Genomic DNA, 18155 nt, shown 5'->3' on the forward strand with positions numbered 1-18155 from the left:
CGTTCCAGGCGATATATGGATCGGCGACGTTCCGAAAATATATGATATGATATGACGCGATGATGCTGGCTCCCCGCAGGCAAGGGCCACTTCTTTCCCCTTTGTTTTATCTTTCCTGTTCTTTTATTACTTTGTGATATATGCCTTACATACTCGTACATTGTTCGTGCGCGACATCTTTTTTCTTTTTTTGGATCTTTGTGCTCATGCCCACGGGTAGGGGAGACGACCCGACTTCTAGTAGTCGGATAAGCTTGCACGAGCACTTCCATCGATCGGAGGTGCCGTCTCGATATATTCTTTTGTGTACATATTTGGATATGGCAGAGGTCTGTCCTATCGTCATGACCTCGAGTTTGGTTAGAGGCTCGTAGATACTTGTATGTGTGGAGTAGCGAGGTCATGTGACTCTTGATGTATAATTTGCATATTATTCTTTCTGTAAGTGCCGCGAGGCTTACATACGTGGATATGTATACATTTTCCTGGAGTATATATATATGGGGGTTAAGACGATAGTAGTATGATGTGTGGTGCTCGGTAGTTGGCCTAAAATTTGCCCGTCACGGCCCTACTAGGCGGGTCGTGACGGTGGACACTTCAAAAGGTTCAATTGGCTCGGGTTTTTTACCCGATACGACCGATAATGGAGTAATATATGACAAGGTAGTCGGATCAATTAATGTATAAACATCATAAGAAGATACTATCAATATACCTGTTACAACGACGGGAGAAGTCTCCAGATCTTGCCGTCCGGTCAATGCATAAATATGATTTTGGGGACCGCTCGAACTAGAGGCTACTCTCTTGCCTACCAGCGCCCGACTGAAACCTGGGAGGCTCCTCGGCGTGGGCGCACGGACGACGAAGAACTTTCTTTCGAACCCGTAGGCCGGGCCTCATCTCGCCGCTCCTCATTCGGATATTATGCATCACGTGGCCAACTCGACCACGAGTATAACAAGCATCCGAGCCTCGACGACACCGAACCGGGATGTAACTTACCGCATTCGGATCGCACCGTGGTACGCACAAGGTCTCCTCCGGCTAGAATCGCTACGATACTCGGGGACACAGCTCCCGAACCCCCACGACTCGGCCCGCATAAATAGGACAATCGTACTTTCGGCTCGGCAAATCGAGGAGGTGCACTAGATGCGGCCTCTGGCTCGAATATCTCGGAATATTGCTGCCTGACCTCCTCCGTACTCACCGGTTAACACCCGGCTGATTTAGTCCTTTTGCCGTGTCCCCTATCACACATCTCGCTCTCCCCAACTCACGCGGTTCGTTGTTCTTCCAAGTTCTAGGCATGCGCTTGGATACGCGAGATATCCATTCCTTCCGTAAGCCGAGGCCGTTTTCAAAGGTCTTTAAATAAGTGTAGCCCTAAGCTCTCTCACAAATCGGTGTACCCGATCTCTCATGTCCGTTACCATATTTATAGCATATCTAGCCAATGATTTAAACCGAGGCTATATTCCCGCACTCATATTCCCTTGCTTAAGATTCGTAAATCTATCCGCGCGAGCCCGACGAACTCTCCGGTGGCAAATAATGCCGAATAAAAGCATCCATAAACTCTTGCCATTTTGGGGGAGGAAGCATGTTCCCTCTCGAAGAAATCCAATTGTTATACCATAAAACGCCTATGTCCCGAGTTCATAAGAAGCCAACTCCACGGACTCGATCGGCTACGAATAATTCTCAACGTCCTCAATACCTCATCAATAAAACCCTGTGGGTCTTCATCCGGTTTTGACTCGAAAAATTCTGGAGGATTTAAGCTCATGAAATCACGAGCTCGGGCACTAGTCGCCCTATCACTGGAACCCGCACTCGCCACCGAGCCTCGCACGGCAACTAACCGAGTCAAGAATCGAACGGCATCTCGTAAGTCCCGATTTGGAAGCAATAGATAGATGAGTCGGGGCCCTTTCATGCTCCTCTCCCGCCGAGGGATAAGAGGGGTGGCATGCGAGGAGAACATGAGCCTCGCCATGTCCCAACTCAACGGGAGGTTCTCTGGTGCCTTCCCTGCGCATTTAATATTGTGCGGATTTTCTTCTTTTGTCGCATCGCTGAAATCATAACGCATAGTTAGAATAAGGGAATCTTACATTATGGCTCTATCGCACGATCTATGAAAAGAAAGACGGTCATTATTCCTAAATGCCCCGTAGCCTCTTGTTTATAAGTGTGGCGCGCTTCACACCCATAAACAAGACTCTACTGGACACGGCTCGTAGACACACCTAGGACGCTTTAACCTGATACCACTTTTGTCACGGCCCGCTTAATGGGCCATGACGGGCACCTGGAGCTGACTACCGAGCACCACATATCATGATACTATCGTCTTAGCCTGTACACATATATGCTCCATAAAACATGTACACATATCTACATATATAAGCCCTCGCAGCAGCAAAGGAATAATAGGCAAAATATACAACAGTAGTCACATAACCTCGTTACTCCACATACATTATATATCTACGAGCCTCTAACCGAAACTCGAAGTCATGAAATGGGACGGGACCCTAACATATCCAAATATATATACAAAAGAATATATCAAGACGCACCTCCCACAATGGGCTGAGTGCTCGTCGTGCAACCGATGGCTCCTAGGAGGCCGGGGTCGTCTCACTGTCTACTGTGCGCATACGAGCACATCATCCAAAAAGAAAAGGATGTCGGTACGAACAATGTACCGAGTATGTAAGGCATGCATCATACAAAGAACAAAAGAACAAGAAGATAAAGTAAAGATAAGAAGATAATCGGTGACCGTTTGCCTCTAAACGGGAGCCATGCACGCATATGCGTAAAATATCATATCATGTATTTACAGAGAACGTGCAGCCCGATCCATATATCATCATATATCAATATATTGCCGTGGAACGTACGGCCCGATCCATCACCCATATAGCCCACGTTCGGGATGATATCATAATATGCCAGCTGATCAGGTGGCTATGCGTCTATAGCGCCTCACCTTTCCCCATATCCCCTATATACATATATATATGTATGTATATGATATATATATATATATATATATATATCATATACATACATAATATACGTAGCACGCATGAAAGCCCAAATAAAAAGTGCGCTCTCCGGAGGTGACGTAAGGTCGTAAACCTCCGAGTACATGACGTCATTATCACCGTTAGGTCTCACCTTGAATGATCCATGACATGAGCCGGGGCCATATGTTATATAGCTCACTCGGGCATAAGCCGAGGCCATATGCTTTATAGCTCACTCGATACGCCATGAAATCATTTAGAAACTTAGGCTTGAAAATCTATAAGATTGAGTCATCGTAAGATCCTTTAGAAACTATGGACTTCCGACGTTTCAGAGTACGAAGATTATGGACCAAACATAGGAATCATGCCTTGAAAGAAAAGGGGATAGCCTTACATACCTTTGTATCTCCTTAACGATGTCAACTAAAAGCTCTCCTTCCTGCTTACAATTCTACATACAAAGGGGTTCATATGAAGGTTAGATTGTTGAAGGTATACTTAAGCCTAAACTAAAGCGGATAAGGCTAACGAAAATTGGGCAGCATTTCGTTTGTTTCAACCACTTTCCCTCAACTAATAAAATAGCTCCCAAATAATACAACGACATCCATAATATCATAATATAATAAATTCCCTCAAGTTAAACATTATTCAACTTCCAAATTCATCCCCCGAGATCCTCCATAACCACTACTATGATATAACCTCATGCATATCATTCACATGGTACTTCCTCAACACCATTAGTACCATTTATAATAAGATTATACTTATATCATACCATGAATCCTAACTCAATTACCTTTCAAGCCAACATACCATTATTTGCACACTTAAGCTCATGTTCCATACTTGTTTCTAGTACAAGTTCTTCAACTACTCAACACCCTTACTAACGTAAAATAATTGTAACATTCACCTTTGGTTATGTAGAGATGATCTTTGGATGATAACACTTCACTTGAGAAGAACTCCACTTCAATACCAAAGAGATTCTCAACTTCTATCTACCCTTAGGAAGCATTCATACCCTTAATTCTACCAGCTTTTGATGTTTGATCTTTGATTTCCCTTCTTGGATATGTGTTAGTGTGATATGGAGAAGTTTCTAGAGGTTTAGAGAGTATTTGAGAAGTGGGAAATGAGAAAAAGAAGGAGAAACCGAGCATATATAAAAATTAAGCTCGGACCCGACCCGAAACCTACGGTTCACTACACGGACCGTATAATTTATACGGTCCGTATATTGGACCGTATGTTCCTTCCAGAAAGCCACCCTTCACTGGAAGGGTTCTACGGTCAGGTATACGGGTCGTATAAAATATATGGTCCGTATATATGACCGTATAATCCCCAATTTTTTTGATTTCGGTCTCATCGCTTCGTTGATCTCGAATCCTTATGGAACCTTCTTGGTACTTGTGTAACACCTCCTTAACGATCTAACGGACATTATAACTCGTCCTTAAGACCTTACTAAATATTCGTTAGTTCAACACCCGTGAAATCCTTCCAAAGCATAGCTTATACTTCGCTTCCCTTGGTGAACCTAATTCCGCCAAGTCGCATAACTTAAAAATCTCATCGCATATACATTAAGGCTGCCAATCGCCCTCTTGTAGTCGTGAAGGCCTCGTGTCCAACTTAGCTGACGTTAGTCTATTCACGACGCAACAACATGAAATTGCCGAGGTATAACATGTGCAGTACCCAAATGACAGGTTTCTCTCTCTCTCTCTCTCTCTCTCTCTCTCTCTCTCTCTCTCTCTCTCTCTCTCTCTCTCTCTCTCTCTCTCTCTCTCTCACACACACACTCACATATGGTACATATATATTGTCAGACTTCTCTATAACAACATTTCATTATAACAATCATGTTTTCTATGGAATCGATCTTTAATATTGTTATATTATATGTTCTTTATAACACAACATTTGACTATAGCAACAAAAAAAAATTCATAATAAACGACGCTGTTATAGAGATGTTGGACTGTATATGCACCTCGTATCTAGCTGCGAATTCAGAATTTAAATTTTATGGCTACAATTCTTAAGGTTCTTAGGAGTGAGGCCATTAAATTCTTAAAATTATGGGTTCAGGCTTACTATTTGATTCTACAATTTTAATAAATTTTTATACATAAATTTATGTCCCGCGTAAGAAGTATTATTGGATTCAGGTGAATCCGCTGTCTACATACAACATCCGCCACTGCTTGTATCATGTGGATTTTCTTATACACTCTAATAAGATAAATAATTTTTACAATTAGGAGTAACATATTTATTTTAATATATCGTAAGAGATAACCTACCTTATTTACTAGGTTACTGATCACATTTTTGATAAATAGTTACTTGTAATTACTTTATGTGAGCTGACACTGTAACAATTTCTATCACTATTAGTATAAATGAGTTAATAGTCCTAGTGAAAAACACTATATAAATCCACGTTTACGTTCTTCCAGGATGGTGCAGTAGGTTCTATTGCCAAGGACATAAAAAATAGGTTTAATCGCCTCACGCAGTTGTGACATTTACAAAGATCTTTACAAAATGTATTTTATAGACTTTAACTAATCTTTTAAAATAATCCTTGCATACCAAAACATAATCTCCTTATGGGTGTATTAACCAACCATCCTGAATTGATTTTTTTCCAAAGAGTTGTTTTGACGGGCCAATAGAAAATATAGAGAATTTCTAGTACTTTATTTTATTTTATTGTGTGTAATGTTTGCCTAAGAAAAATCTAAATAAAGAAATATGGTCAGTGAACATTCATATAACAGATCCTAATTTGTTTTCATTGAGACGTTGTTATTGTTATTGTTAGGCAAAATACCTAAAGACTCCCTTAAACTTGGCACGAATTATTAGTTACATACCTAAATTATCAGTAGTCTTAGTTACTCCCTTGAACTTGGCTATTTGATACTGGTATTTTCCTTAGAATCGATGTGACCAAGAGCGTAGCTACACTCTCTTTTAGGCACGTGCGGTTGAAAAAAAAAAAAAATGAAAAATCAGCTCCCAAGTAGGATATTTTATAACTGTTAATCGCCAATAGCCTTGTTATTGTTTTTATTATTTTGACGTTTTTTTCCCTCATAAATGCAGGAGTGCAGTCTGTTGGAGTATGCTATGGAAAAAATGCCAACAATTTACCATCAGAGCAAGATGTCATAAAACTATACAATGCTAATGGCATTAAAAAAATGAGAATCTACTACCCAGATCAAAACGTCTTTAATGCTCTCAAAGGAAGTAACATTGAAATAATTCTTGATGTCCCAAATCAAGATCTTGAAGCCCTAACCAATCCTTCAAGTGCCAATGCTTGGGTCCAAGATAATATAAGAAGTCATTTTCCAGATGTTAAATTTAAATATATAGCTGTTGGAAATGAAGTTGATCCCAGTACAAATACCGGTCAATATGTGCGATTTGTTGGTCCCGCGATGGAGAACGTTTACATCGCGTTAGTAGTAGCAGGGTTGCAAGATCAAATTAAGGTCTCAACCGCGACATATTCAGGGCTCTTAGCGAACACCTATCCACCCAAAGATGTTATTTTCCGCGAAGAATACAAAGACTTCATTAATCCCATAATCAGATTTCTTACACAAAATAACTTTCCACTCTTAGCCAATATTTACCCTTATTTTGGCCATACTAATAACATTGCTGACGTTCCACTATCTTATGCACTGTTCAATCAACAAGAAAAAAATTCTGCAGGATATCAAAATCTTTTTGATGCCCTTTTGGATTCTATGTATTTTGCTATAGAGAAACTTGGAGGACAAACAATTGAGATTATTGTATCAGAAAGTGGTTGGCCTTCTGCCGGACACACTGCAGCAACGATAAAAAATGCTCGGACTTATTATACGAATTTGATTAATCATGTAAGAGGAGATGCAGGAACTCCAAAGAAACCTGGAAGGACCATAGAAACTTATTCGTTCGCAATGTTTGACGAAAATCAAAAGATAGGACAAATCAATGTGCAACATTTTGGACTCTTTTGTCTCCATCAGAGGCCAAAGTATCAACTCAATTTCAATTAATATAGCATATCTATTTAATGGTCATCAAGAGTGGCAACACCTGTGTTAGTGCTCAAGCATGGTCAGAAAGGCCGATCTTGTTCATTGAGGATCCGGAATTGCCATGCGAACCCATCTAGCTCTAGAGATACGTGATCATGGACGAAACAATGGTCAAGATAATTCCAAATTTTAACCGTCCCCGAAATATTTGAGATTCCCTATTGAAGACTCTCAATCGCGTATGTAACAACCTAATCATGCAGATAATGGTCATCAAGAAGGGCTTACAATGCAGGTTATGTTATAAAAACCTCCTTCCCCTCACTTGTATCCGATTTGATTTTCATCACTAAGACTATTATTCTTACTCCTTTGTTGCTTCCAAATTCTCAAGCTCTTAAGTGTACAAAGCTATTATTGCTCGAAGACGTTGCCAGATAACTGCCCAAAGACACTTCAATAAGAATCCCTTACTTTATTTTACTCATTTATCTTGCTCATTATTTCAGTTTATTTCATTCTACTTTTTTAATCTAGAATTTAACATTAAATATTATCATTTGGTCATCTTAATCTGCGTGTCCTTGACCATTGAACAATTCATAAATTGCTATCCTAAATTACGGATTTAGGGGGAAACGGTTTTGCGCCCACTGTGGGCGCGCACTACTAGAATTTGGACCTCTTTGCAACGGTAATTTTAGCAACCGTTGCTATAGACGCTTATGGCAACGGTTACAACCGTTACTATAGATCACATATCCTATGGGGACAGATTTAAACATACACTGCTGCATTAGTAAAAGAACCGTTGCCGTAGACGTGTATATTACGACGGTTCCCGAAACCGTTGCAATAGAGTCCTCTGTGGCAATGGTCCTGAAAGAATAAGGCTATTGCGACGGTTTCTCCTTTCCCTCTTCATTTTTCAGTAACCCGCCGCGTAATTTTTTAGTCCCTAAAACTTGATTATCTCAGATGCTTCAAAGATATGGAACAAGAACAACAAGACAACACCAGGCAAATTGCAATAGCAGTCTTCTTTCTCCACACGGATCGAACACAAATTTCAATACTTTCGGCGGAGGTCACATGCCTCTGGCAAATCTTCATTTCGTTTCTCATCTCCCTCCTGCTAGGCACAAAACGCTAGCCGACTATATCTTCAGAAAATAGAGAAGACCCAAAACAGTGAAACACCCCTGACGTTTTCCAACAACCATGGAGATTGGTTAGTGTCGTGCAAACACACAAGACCCAGTATCAATTGCTCCATAGAACATTTGAAAAATACTCATCATCATGTTTTTGCCTAAGGAACCAATGTCTCTTTCTCTATTCTTTTTGTTATTATCTCTATCTCGTTTTTGCCTTTTTGAATCTTTTTATCTTGTGCCTGGCCTTTGACTGCGTTGCTCTTCTGCTGACTCTTTTAATTTTTTGGAGATTCAAGATGGTCTGAGCGGTTACTGTTGGGGTTTGTATGTTTTGATGTATGGTTTAATTTGTTGTTGGTTCTGAATATCACACTTCAATTTTCTAACTACACATGGTTAATATTTTTCCAAATTGTTGTTGGTTCTGATTTTGATATGGTTAGCCACCTGCATAACTTGTATATTTATAATAATTTCTTAGTGTCTTTTGTTCACAAGCAATAACTTGTACTACAAAGGTAATAGTGAAGTATGTTGGATCTTTTGGAATGGTTAAGCATGTATTGCTCCGTTTCATTTGTATTTAGTTGTTGCAGTTATGAGATTGTATCTTCTGTTATCATTTGTGGTTGCGTGCGGCTTAATGTGGTTCTGAGCCTTTGAAGCAAGAAGATGCGGTGAGATTACTTAGCTTTATTTGGCATCCAAATTCTTTATGCGTCTGAAAGTTGGCCCTTAATTTTCTTCTAATTTAAAATTGGTAACTTGGAATATGGCATTGGCTAGAAGAAGTTGTCAAGTGTCTTAAAAGGAAAAATGAGCTAATTAATGACCAAAGTTGTTTACTTGTTTGGAAATCCAAATCTCCTTTAATTTTGTAGAAATTGTAAGAGATTGAACTACAACGGATTAGAAGAATGAAAATTCCAGTTTGAGCTTCGATTCTTATGATGGTCTACGTTCAATTTAACAAAGTCCTCTTAGATTGATACTACGTTAATGACACTTAGATAGCTTGCGTTTTGTCTTTATGATAATAATTAATCATAACGCCTGGTTTATGACATGCTAAGAGCTTTAAACATATGTATAAATTAACAGATGCAATGTGTACTAGATGCAGAGCAGTTACTTCATTAACAGACATGTTGGAAGAGCGCACTGAACCATGATTATCTGCTCTTGTTTTGCTTTTTTTCTTTTCATTCATTTCTTGTTTCATGAGTTGGTGGAAGGAATAAAATCTTAGACACTGCATACCTGATTGTTGGTGGAATTTTCTTATTTGTGGTGACAAATTTCTTACTTATGTATGTCATCAAATCAAATAAGAAAATGTCCACTATTTTCTTCCTGTATTATACCTGAATCCAAATTGTATGTTTTCTTTTCTTCTTCTATGCTTTTTGACTGGCTAAGAAAATCAAAGTTGGCTGCTCGAAAGTTAAGCATATGCATGCCACAGTTTAGGCTTGATATAACTTTGTTGGTTGACAAGTTAAATAAATTTCTTCAACTGTTATATTAAAAATTTCCCCATCAAATCACTTCATTTCTTTTTTAAAAAAAAAATATTATTATCACTTATTGCTACTTTTTTTTACTGTTATCATTTGGTTCAATTCTGGTTAAGAATAGAGGCTCGGCTCTATGTGACTGTTTTTGCGCGGTCTTAAATAGATAGATTTTATATCTCTTCTTTTTTATTATTACTTGATTTTTTTCCTCTGTTAGCAAGTTGAATTAAATTTGTGAAAATATCCCCTTTGTTCACTTTTCTGACTGATTCTTGAAGCCCCCTTGCCTTCTGATATCAAATGGTTTAGAATTCTTACTTGTGCTTTTTTTTTTTTTTTGGCTTTTCAAAGGAGCAATGTTGACGTAAACAAACACTTTCAGAAAAACTGGGATATCATCACTACAAAGTGCCAAGGTAATTTATCAGGTTCCAATCACTGAGTTCCTCTTTTTGGCTTTTGACTTCTTTGCAATTCTAGTTTTTTCTCTTTTCCTGTGTAGTTATGTACTGTTATTGAAAAAATTTAGAACTGTAATTGGCTTAGTTAGCTAGCTTCAGTTTGCTTTTGTTATAATTTATAGCACAAGTGTGCTTAAGTTATGCCTAAATTCTTCTGCAAAAGTTGGCTCTTATTGAGCGAGCCTCTTTTCATTTGACTTGGACTAAATACTGCAATAACAAATCAATGAATATTATAAATGCTCATCACACATTTTGAATTTTGATATTATAAGTGATTGTTTATGTCATTGTCTATGTTAATGACGATGTGGCTAAGTTTAGATTCAGAGAAGAAAAAAAAATTGGGCTATAATTTTTTAACCGAATCAGTGGTATATCAAAACTTGCAGCGTCAAATGGGGAAAATATGAACTACTAGATTTTTGCACAGAGTTTGGGTGGATTTGTTCCAGGGGCGATATTAACTTGATCATTATGTTTGCACCAAGCTAATGGAATCAAAACAAACAATTAGTATTATATTTTGTCAAAGTAAGATCCGGTTTTTAGGTTTCAGAACTGGTTGCTTAAGCAACTAAGCAATAACATATTCTAGCACGATACTAACTTGAATATATAATCTTAAAAAGAAAAGAGAACTTTGATAGTCCCATGATAATGCAAAGAAAAAAATTTAAGAGTCCATGATTACCTAATCTAAAACGTAAAGCTAGTTTGCTAGTGCTAGGTAAAAAGAAAAAAACACTAAACTCGGATCTTCTCATAATTCACAGTTATTGATAAACTTTTCTTTTACTTGAAAATTGCAAAAGCTTTAGGGATGAAATCTTGATCCATCAGTTATAGGAAAAGCTTGATAAACGCACAATCGGGATTTTATGACTTTTAGGCTAGTTATAAAACTCTTTCCCCGCCTAATTGAATATTTCATCATGAGGGTTATGTCGACTAAGTTTGACTTTTTAGTTTTTCATATGTTTTTAGAGGGAAAAGCATGTAATATGTCATTGCCATTGTTTAAAGGAACAACTTTCTGGAACCTACAACTTGTTCAATCATCTCAAAAGTCTGATATTTCATCCCAAGTGCCCATGTCATTTATCTCATTTTGAGTAATTGTTGATATGTTCATCATGGTCATGATCAGGAAAATATGTGACTTTGAAATTTAGTAGGTACTAGAAATTGTGTTTGCTAAATTTCAGTTGATTTACTTACCCTATAATATCCTGTGTTTACAGTGATGACTTGTTAACATCTAACACCATGTTCTTACACTTTGATCAGCATCTTCAAGTGAAAGATCGGCTTCCCAGTCATTGCACTTCATGGCATCAAGTGGTTGCTATTAAGAAAGTAATATCCTTGGCGCCACACCTTTTCTTGTTTCTGGTTAGTCGACATCTTAAATATTTTGCTCACTGTTAACTGCTTAGATATTGATTCTTAATCCATTGTTAAGTAACAAGAGGACTTAGTCTGTCCGAGTTAACTTCTTCCTCCTTGTCAACCATCCAATGTTCAGATAATGCTTCCCGGATATTACTTTCTTAATAGCGCATAATCTCCGTCTTGGATTAGCAACTGAAAATTAACAAGGAAACTCATTAGAGTGACCTTGCAGCTTCTGTTAAGATATAGTTGTGGTTCTACACATAGAACATTTCCTACAATACTAGTTACTGAACTCCTGGTGTAGGAAAATCATGTGAAATGACTATTAAATGTATCAAATCCCTATACTATTAAAAGATATTGCCAACAACATTTATAAGGTTTCAGTAAAATGAAAGTTTTAACACAGTCTAGTGCATTCATCCTCCTTCACCTCTGTTGACATATATACCTGGTTTTGTGGTTAAATATTTCTTGTTAAGTTACTGTTTTAATCAGCTATAGGCAAGCAGTTGTTTCTAATTGCTGAAGTTGAAACATGTTTATTTTACATTTCAAGGGTTGTACACCCTTTCCGTTTTGGTGGAAGTTCTTATTCATCATCTTTAATCCTTTTTGCTACTAAGATTCTGGAGTAAACTTTACTTTGAAATTCCAAGTCCATCATTTGTTCCCATTATGATGATTATTGTAATTTCTTCTGAGTAGTCCAGCAAGAGATCCTAATGCATTCTTGCAGTGGCGGATCCAGGATTTTTATTCAGGGTGTTCTTGTAATTTTTTGCCGAGGGTGTTCAAAAGTTAATATATGCACATAAAAACAGAAAATTTACCCTATATATACACTGTAATTTTTTGCCGAGAGTATTCGGGTGAACACCCTGGACAACACCTGCATCCGCCCCTGCATTCTTGCACTTGTCATTCTTCTCATTATTTTCCTGTAAAACTACATCAGATGGATAGCACTATCTTTCTGTCTGGTGTCTCTGCACTTGAGTGGGAGTAAAATGCAAAGTTACTGCCTTGTGAAGTTTCATGTTTTTGTATTTGACTGGTGGTTCTATATTATTAAGGTAATGCCTTCTAAATTATGGTGGTCTCAAGTTCTATGCATATATTCTGACTTGATACTATATTGTTGAATTAATCCAATCAACTCGAGTTTAAGCTTGTTTATATGACTTTTCTTCCATGTGAGTTCTTTTCTAACTGATTGTTGTGTAACCAAATCTGATATAAATTGATCTTTTGATGGTTTTGTAGGTGAAGTAAAATGAACAAGGGGTGGCTGAAAGCGGTGAGGAATCCTTGAATTTTTTATTAGTTTTCTGGGAATATTCTGTTTTAGGACATTTTCTAACTTGTACTCCCTCCGTTTCAATTTATGTGAACCCATTTGACTGGGCACGCCATTTAAGAAAGAGGGAAGACTTTTGAAACTTATGGTTCAAAATAAGTCTTGAATATTTGTGTGGCTGTAAATCATTTCATAAAGTGAACTTGTTTCCAAATTAGGAAAGAAGTCATTCATTTTGACACGGACTAAAAAGGAAATATATTCACATAAATTGAAATAGAGGGAGTATATGATTACTCTAGAATTATCAAACAACGTTGTCTATTTTTCTTTTATGTGGATAATCCTAGTAAGATATTTTGAGTATGATTGTATTGACAAATGGTTTCCTTCATGATTGAAAATCGGAACCGTTGCAATTGATTCTACCAACTACTGTAATATAACTCTAAAGTGTTGCAATAGCCTAAAAATCATTGCAAATATCTAAAATAACCGTTGCAATAATTGAGTAACAACCGTTGCAGTAGTGAACCAAAACTTATCACCAAAGAGTTGCAGTAGTTCTTTTGCAACGGGTCAAAACTGTTGCCATAGTCCTATTGCAACGGCTCCTAACCATTGCAAAAGCAGCTAATAAGCGTTGTAAAAGATTAAAGGATAACCGTTCCAGTAGATACATTAAACCATTGCATAAAACCGTGGCAATATATCTATTGCAATGACCTATGGCAACGGTTTTCGGGTCTAACAACAGTTTTTATGGCGTTGCCATAGGCCTATTTTAAATTATATGGACAGTTGTAGTATTATTTTGACCAGTCATCAACTCTTTGCTAACTTGCTTTAGTCTGTTTTACAAGAAAGATGGATATCATGTCTGGGATCGAATGAAACTCTTTAAATGCTAACCTGGAGATGACGCTGCAAACCTATATGACAGCTCGTTGCCTTTAAAACAAAGCAGAATTGACAGTGCTACCCGTTTTCACATGAATTCCCTTGATGGAGGAGCAACTCCAGAATGTATGAGTAGATTTGGTGAAGGCAAAGTTAGACATGAATTGTCTGAACTATTATCTGCACAATATTTAAATATGCAAATGACATATACTCCACATGAAAGGAGTCAATACTGTGATACGCGATTCATACCACATATGCATAAAATGATATATAAGGGCGTCACAAGTTTAATCTCAACTTGTTATCGTATGACGCCCTGAATACTATGAGTAAATTTCTCTTTGTTCCCTCATGACTTTGATTAGTGTCTTGAGATTCAGTTTGATGTTTGCTATCTTAGGGTGCTGCTAAGAGATCATGTATAATTCAGTCTGGTGGAACATTTGTAGAAAAGCATATTAGATTGAGATTGAAAGATTTATGAGATGAGCAAGATCATTAAGTATTATCACATTAATTGTGTTTATTGACCGGTCCTTTATGTTTGTCTTTGAGACAAGAACATAATGATGAACTCAAATTTAAGACAGAGATTTTGAGACATATGAATGTGATAAATGATCTAAGGTACTGGAAACTGTAATCTACTCCAAGCTCCATTATTCAAGATACTATATATTCTTAACAGATGTATAACAACCGAGCTGTCAAAGTTTGCACTAGTCACACGGTCTAGTCGTTATGTGTGAAAGTTATAGAATGGGAATGAAGGTTGACCCACCATGTGTGGTGGGAGATGTTGAAAATTTAGATTTGGGCCGCCCATGTGGGTCAACCTATCTATAACCAAATAAGTGAATATATTTAACATGTTATATATAAATAAAATGGGAAAAGGGAAGCCATACCAGTTGGAAAAAGTCCCTAAAAATGGTGTCCCTTCAGCAAAATAAAAGGCCTCTGCAGAAGAAACTAATGTGACATTTTTCCTCTGCTTCCTTCTCCCAAATACAAATAGGAAAACTCTCTCTTCTTTTGGTGAAGAACTTCTATGGAAGATCCAGAGAAGAATGAATGAGATCTTCTACGAAATATGTAACTCAGGTACGATATAGACTATGAACCTTCAGTACAGTTCGTGTTATTATACATGTGATTTTATTTGTCAACTAGAAAAATAAATAGATTGATCTTAGGAGAATTGTGTGTTCTAAGTTGGATTAATTTTCCTTCAGAAAGAAAAATAGTAGGAGTCATGTCAAATCAGTATGATATTCAGATATATGTAACATAGCTATCATGTTGGATCACTTACAAATCATTGTAAGGGAATATATTTGAGATTTCTTGCTCGCAAATCCAAACAAGCCTATTTTTGCAACATATGCAAAAATAGGGGAACAATAAATAGCAATCTCGCGGGAGACTTCTTGAGCAAGTTCTTGTGAAGTTTCTTAACTTTGTTCACCATTACACTTTTAGTATGCATATATTCCTTTGTCGTTAGCAAATTGTCCTATGTTTGCCATTGCATCGAACGAAACTTCAGCATAAAATGAGTAGATTTTATATGTCTAATTTTTTTTTTTTTAGAAAACAAATACAAATTTGCCCCTCAACTTTTGAAAATAATTTAGAAAATTTCTCAAGCTGAAACCTCGTTAGGGGTGAAAGCAAAATATATTTTCCTAACAGCAATAGTTATATCGGACCAAATCTCTAAAGGAATGCAAAATCAATTTTTTGCGCAGGTTGTCCCTCATACAGACTGGTCTTTAATTTTTGCCCCTCAAGTCGCTGGTTTTTAATATTTGCTCTTGCTTCTCATTTAACGAAAATTTGTGGGCCAAAGTACCCTTATTCGCTGGTCTAGGAAATTAGAGATCTGGGTTCGATCCCCAGCAGACTCGGAAAAAAAATTCGCTAGGCAAAGTTTCATCGAAATTATGCCTTGTCGGGCAAAGTTACATAGAAACTATTCTTTGTCCGGCATAGTTCTGTAGAAATTAATTTATCCGGCATAAGTGGTGTAGTAACTAATTCACTCGGCATAAGTTTATAGAAAGTTTGTCTTGTCCGGCATAACTTCTGTAGAAATGAAGTTATGTCGGATAACTTAATTTCTACAGAAGTATACCGGACAAGGCATAGTTTCTATGTAACTTTGCCCGGCAAGGCTTTGTGAATTTAGGTCATAGATCCGAATTTGTTTTTTTTTTTTTCATAGCAGGGCGATTTTCAGCCACTTTTTTTCTTACTTAAAGTACCGAAGGATAAAAATTAAAGACCAGCAATCTGAGGGGTAAAAATTAAAGGCCACCCCAAAATAGGGGCACTCATGTGAATTGCACATGCAAAATTGCTCAATTTTATTACTAAATATCGGGTAATTTGAGCTTTAGATTTCACGTGTCCGAATTTTCGAGAATTTTCTTTTCAAATTTATCCTTAAAATTTGCAAATTTGCTCAATTTCAACTAATATAGGGTAATTTGACATTATTCCTCGTATTAATTGCATGGAATCAACCATTTATCCTCATACAATTAAATGACTCCATCACTGTATTAGATTTGAACTTTCTGCATCTCTTTTAATTTTCTTCATATGCGACAAAGATTACATTACTTTACTTTATTTTACTTGCTTATTTATATTTATACTATATATAAGCATGAGTTTGGAGGTGGTTTCATCGTCCACCTCCAACTCATGTAAAAAAAAAAAAATGTGGACCTCATATTAAAAGATCAAGCAATATCCATGTAATTCTCAAAGTATCCCCCATTAAGTCAATAATGGTGATTAATTTTTCAAAAGTAGTTCTAGACCCCCTATTAAAAGATCAAGCAATATCCATGTAATTCTCAAAGTATCTCCTATTAAGTCAATAATAGTGATTAATTTTTCAAAAGTAGTTCTAAATATATTATTATCAAACTTCATTTTTTAAAAGTTACTATTACAATTGATTACATTTTGTAGTTCCATGGGTGATATCTTGCCTCACTAACTGTAATTCTATAATCAAATTAATTGAATATTGTTACAACTGATAAAATAAATTACTCGGATGTTTATTGCAGTACTGTTTAATATCCTAAAAAGAAACTAAGATGGGTATTACATTCTCAAAAGGCATTTTCCAATGTCTTAAGTTTCTAATTATATACGGAGCACCATAATAGCCAAAATAATTTATTAGTACATACTTATGATAGGGTAAGTAAAAAAAAAGGATAGAAATCTTATACCGCATCTATGCCCATGTTATATGACACAATATACATAATCACCATATGTATAAAAAGTTTCACGTTTTAACCTAGGAGAATGATAGTTCAAATGACGTTTCTGTATTTAGAAGTAGTTAAAAATATAAGTTTTGAAATTCTGGTTCAAATTTGATTAATGCGTAGTTTAAAAAGTGTCTATTAGCCTTTTTCTTAAATAAAATCATATAAACTAAAACAAAAAAATAACATCATGACACAAATTATTGAACCCGTGCTCTCAAAATTTCTATCTTTACATACGTGACTTTCAAGAAATGTTATAGAATATATCAATTCTTTTTATAATTGCATAAAAATAAAATTATAAATATATGTTGAATAAAATTATAAATATATGTTGGGCCCGTGCTAGCACGGGCTCCCGTATCTAGTTACTACTATATAGAAACATGAGTTTCTATATAGGGAAAAGGACACAAATGGCCGGTGGGGTGAAACTAATCCCACCCTCTAACCCAATTTTTTCCAAACCCAAATTATACCTACTAAACTAATCCCATCCATTAGCCAAAACTTAAATAAGATAATTTTCAAATAAAAACCCAAACACAAAAATGTTTGATGCGATTTTTATATATAATATGTGTCATTTGTGTATAAAATATGTATCAGTACCTATCTGTAATGTATAGAAACTGTATAAAATATGAATCACTAAGTTATGTATCATTTTTGTATATAATATGTATCATTTGTGTATATAATGTGTATCAGCACAGTGCAACTGCCCTGTATAGAATAGAAAATTGTATCATTTTTGTATATAATATGTATCATTTTTTGTATATAAAGTGTATATATAATTTCAGCATGTGTATATAAACTGTATCAGTCTTGTATAGAAAGTGTACCACACGTATAAAAAATGTATAATAGAAACCGTATCATTGTGGTATATAATATGTCTCACTATTGTATATGTAAAAAAAAAAAAAAAATATCATATCATTATTGTATAATATGTGCATAATAAATGTATAATTAACGTATAACTTATGTAAAATAAATG

At 36.2% G+C, this 18155-nt stretch overlaps 1 protein-coding gene across 1 annotated transcript; it reads left to right on the top strand.

Annotated features, from left to right (window-relative positions):
- Positions 1–5525: 5525 nt before the first annotated feature.
- LOC132034603 (glucan endo-1,3-beta-glucosidase, acidic-like) lies at positions 5526–7141 on the top strand. The gene is made up of 2 exons (XM_059424994.1): positions 5526–5533; positions 6127–7141. Exons 1-2 carry the CDS (start codon positions 5526–5528, stop codon positions 7127–7129), a joined length of 1011 nt encoding a protein of 336 aa, XP_059280977.1. The 3' UTR covers positions 7130–7141.
- Positions 7142–18155: the final 11014 nt, after the last annotated feature.

The sequence above is a fragment of the Lycium ferocissimum genome, chromosome 10, assembly GCF_029784015.1.
Source record: "Lycium ferocissimum isolate CSIRO_LF1 chromosome 10, AGI_CSIRO_Lferr_CH_V1, whole genome shotgun sequence".
NCBI lineage: Eukaryota > Viridiplantae > Streptophyta > Magnoliopsida > Solanales > Solanaceae > Lycium > Lycium ferocissimum.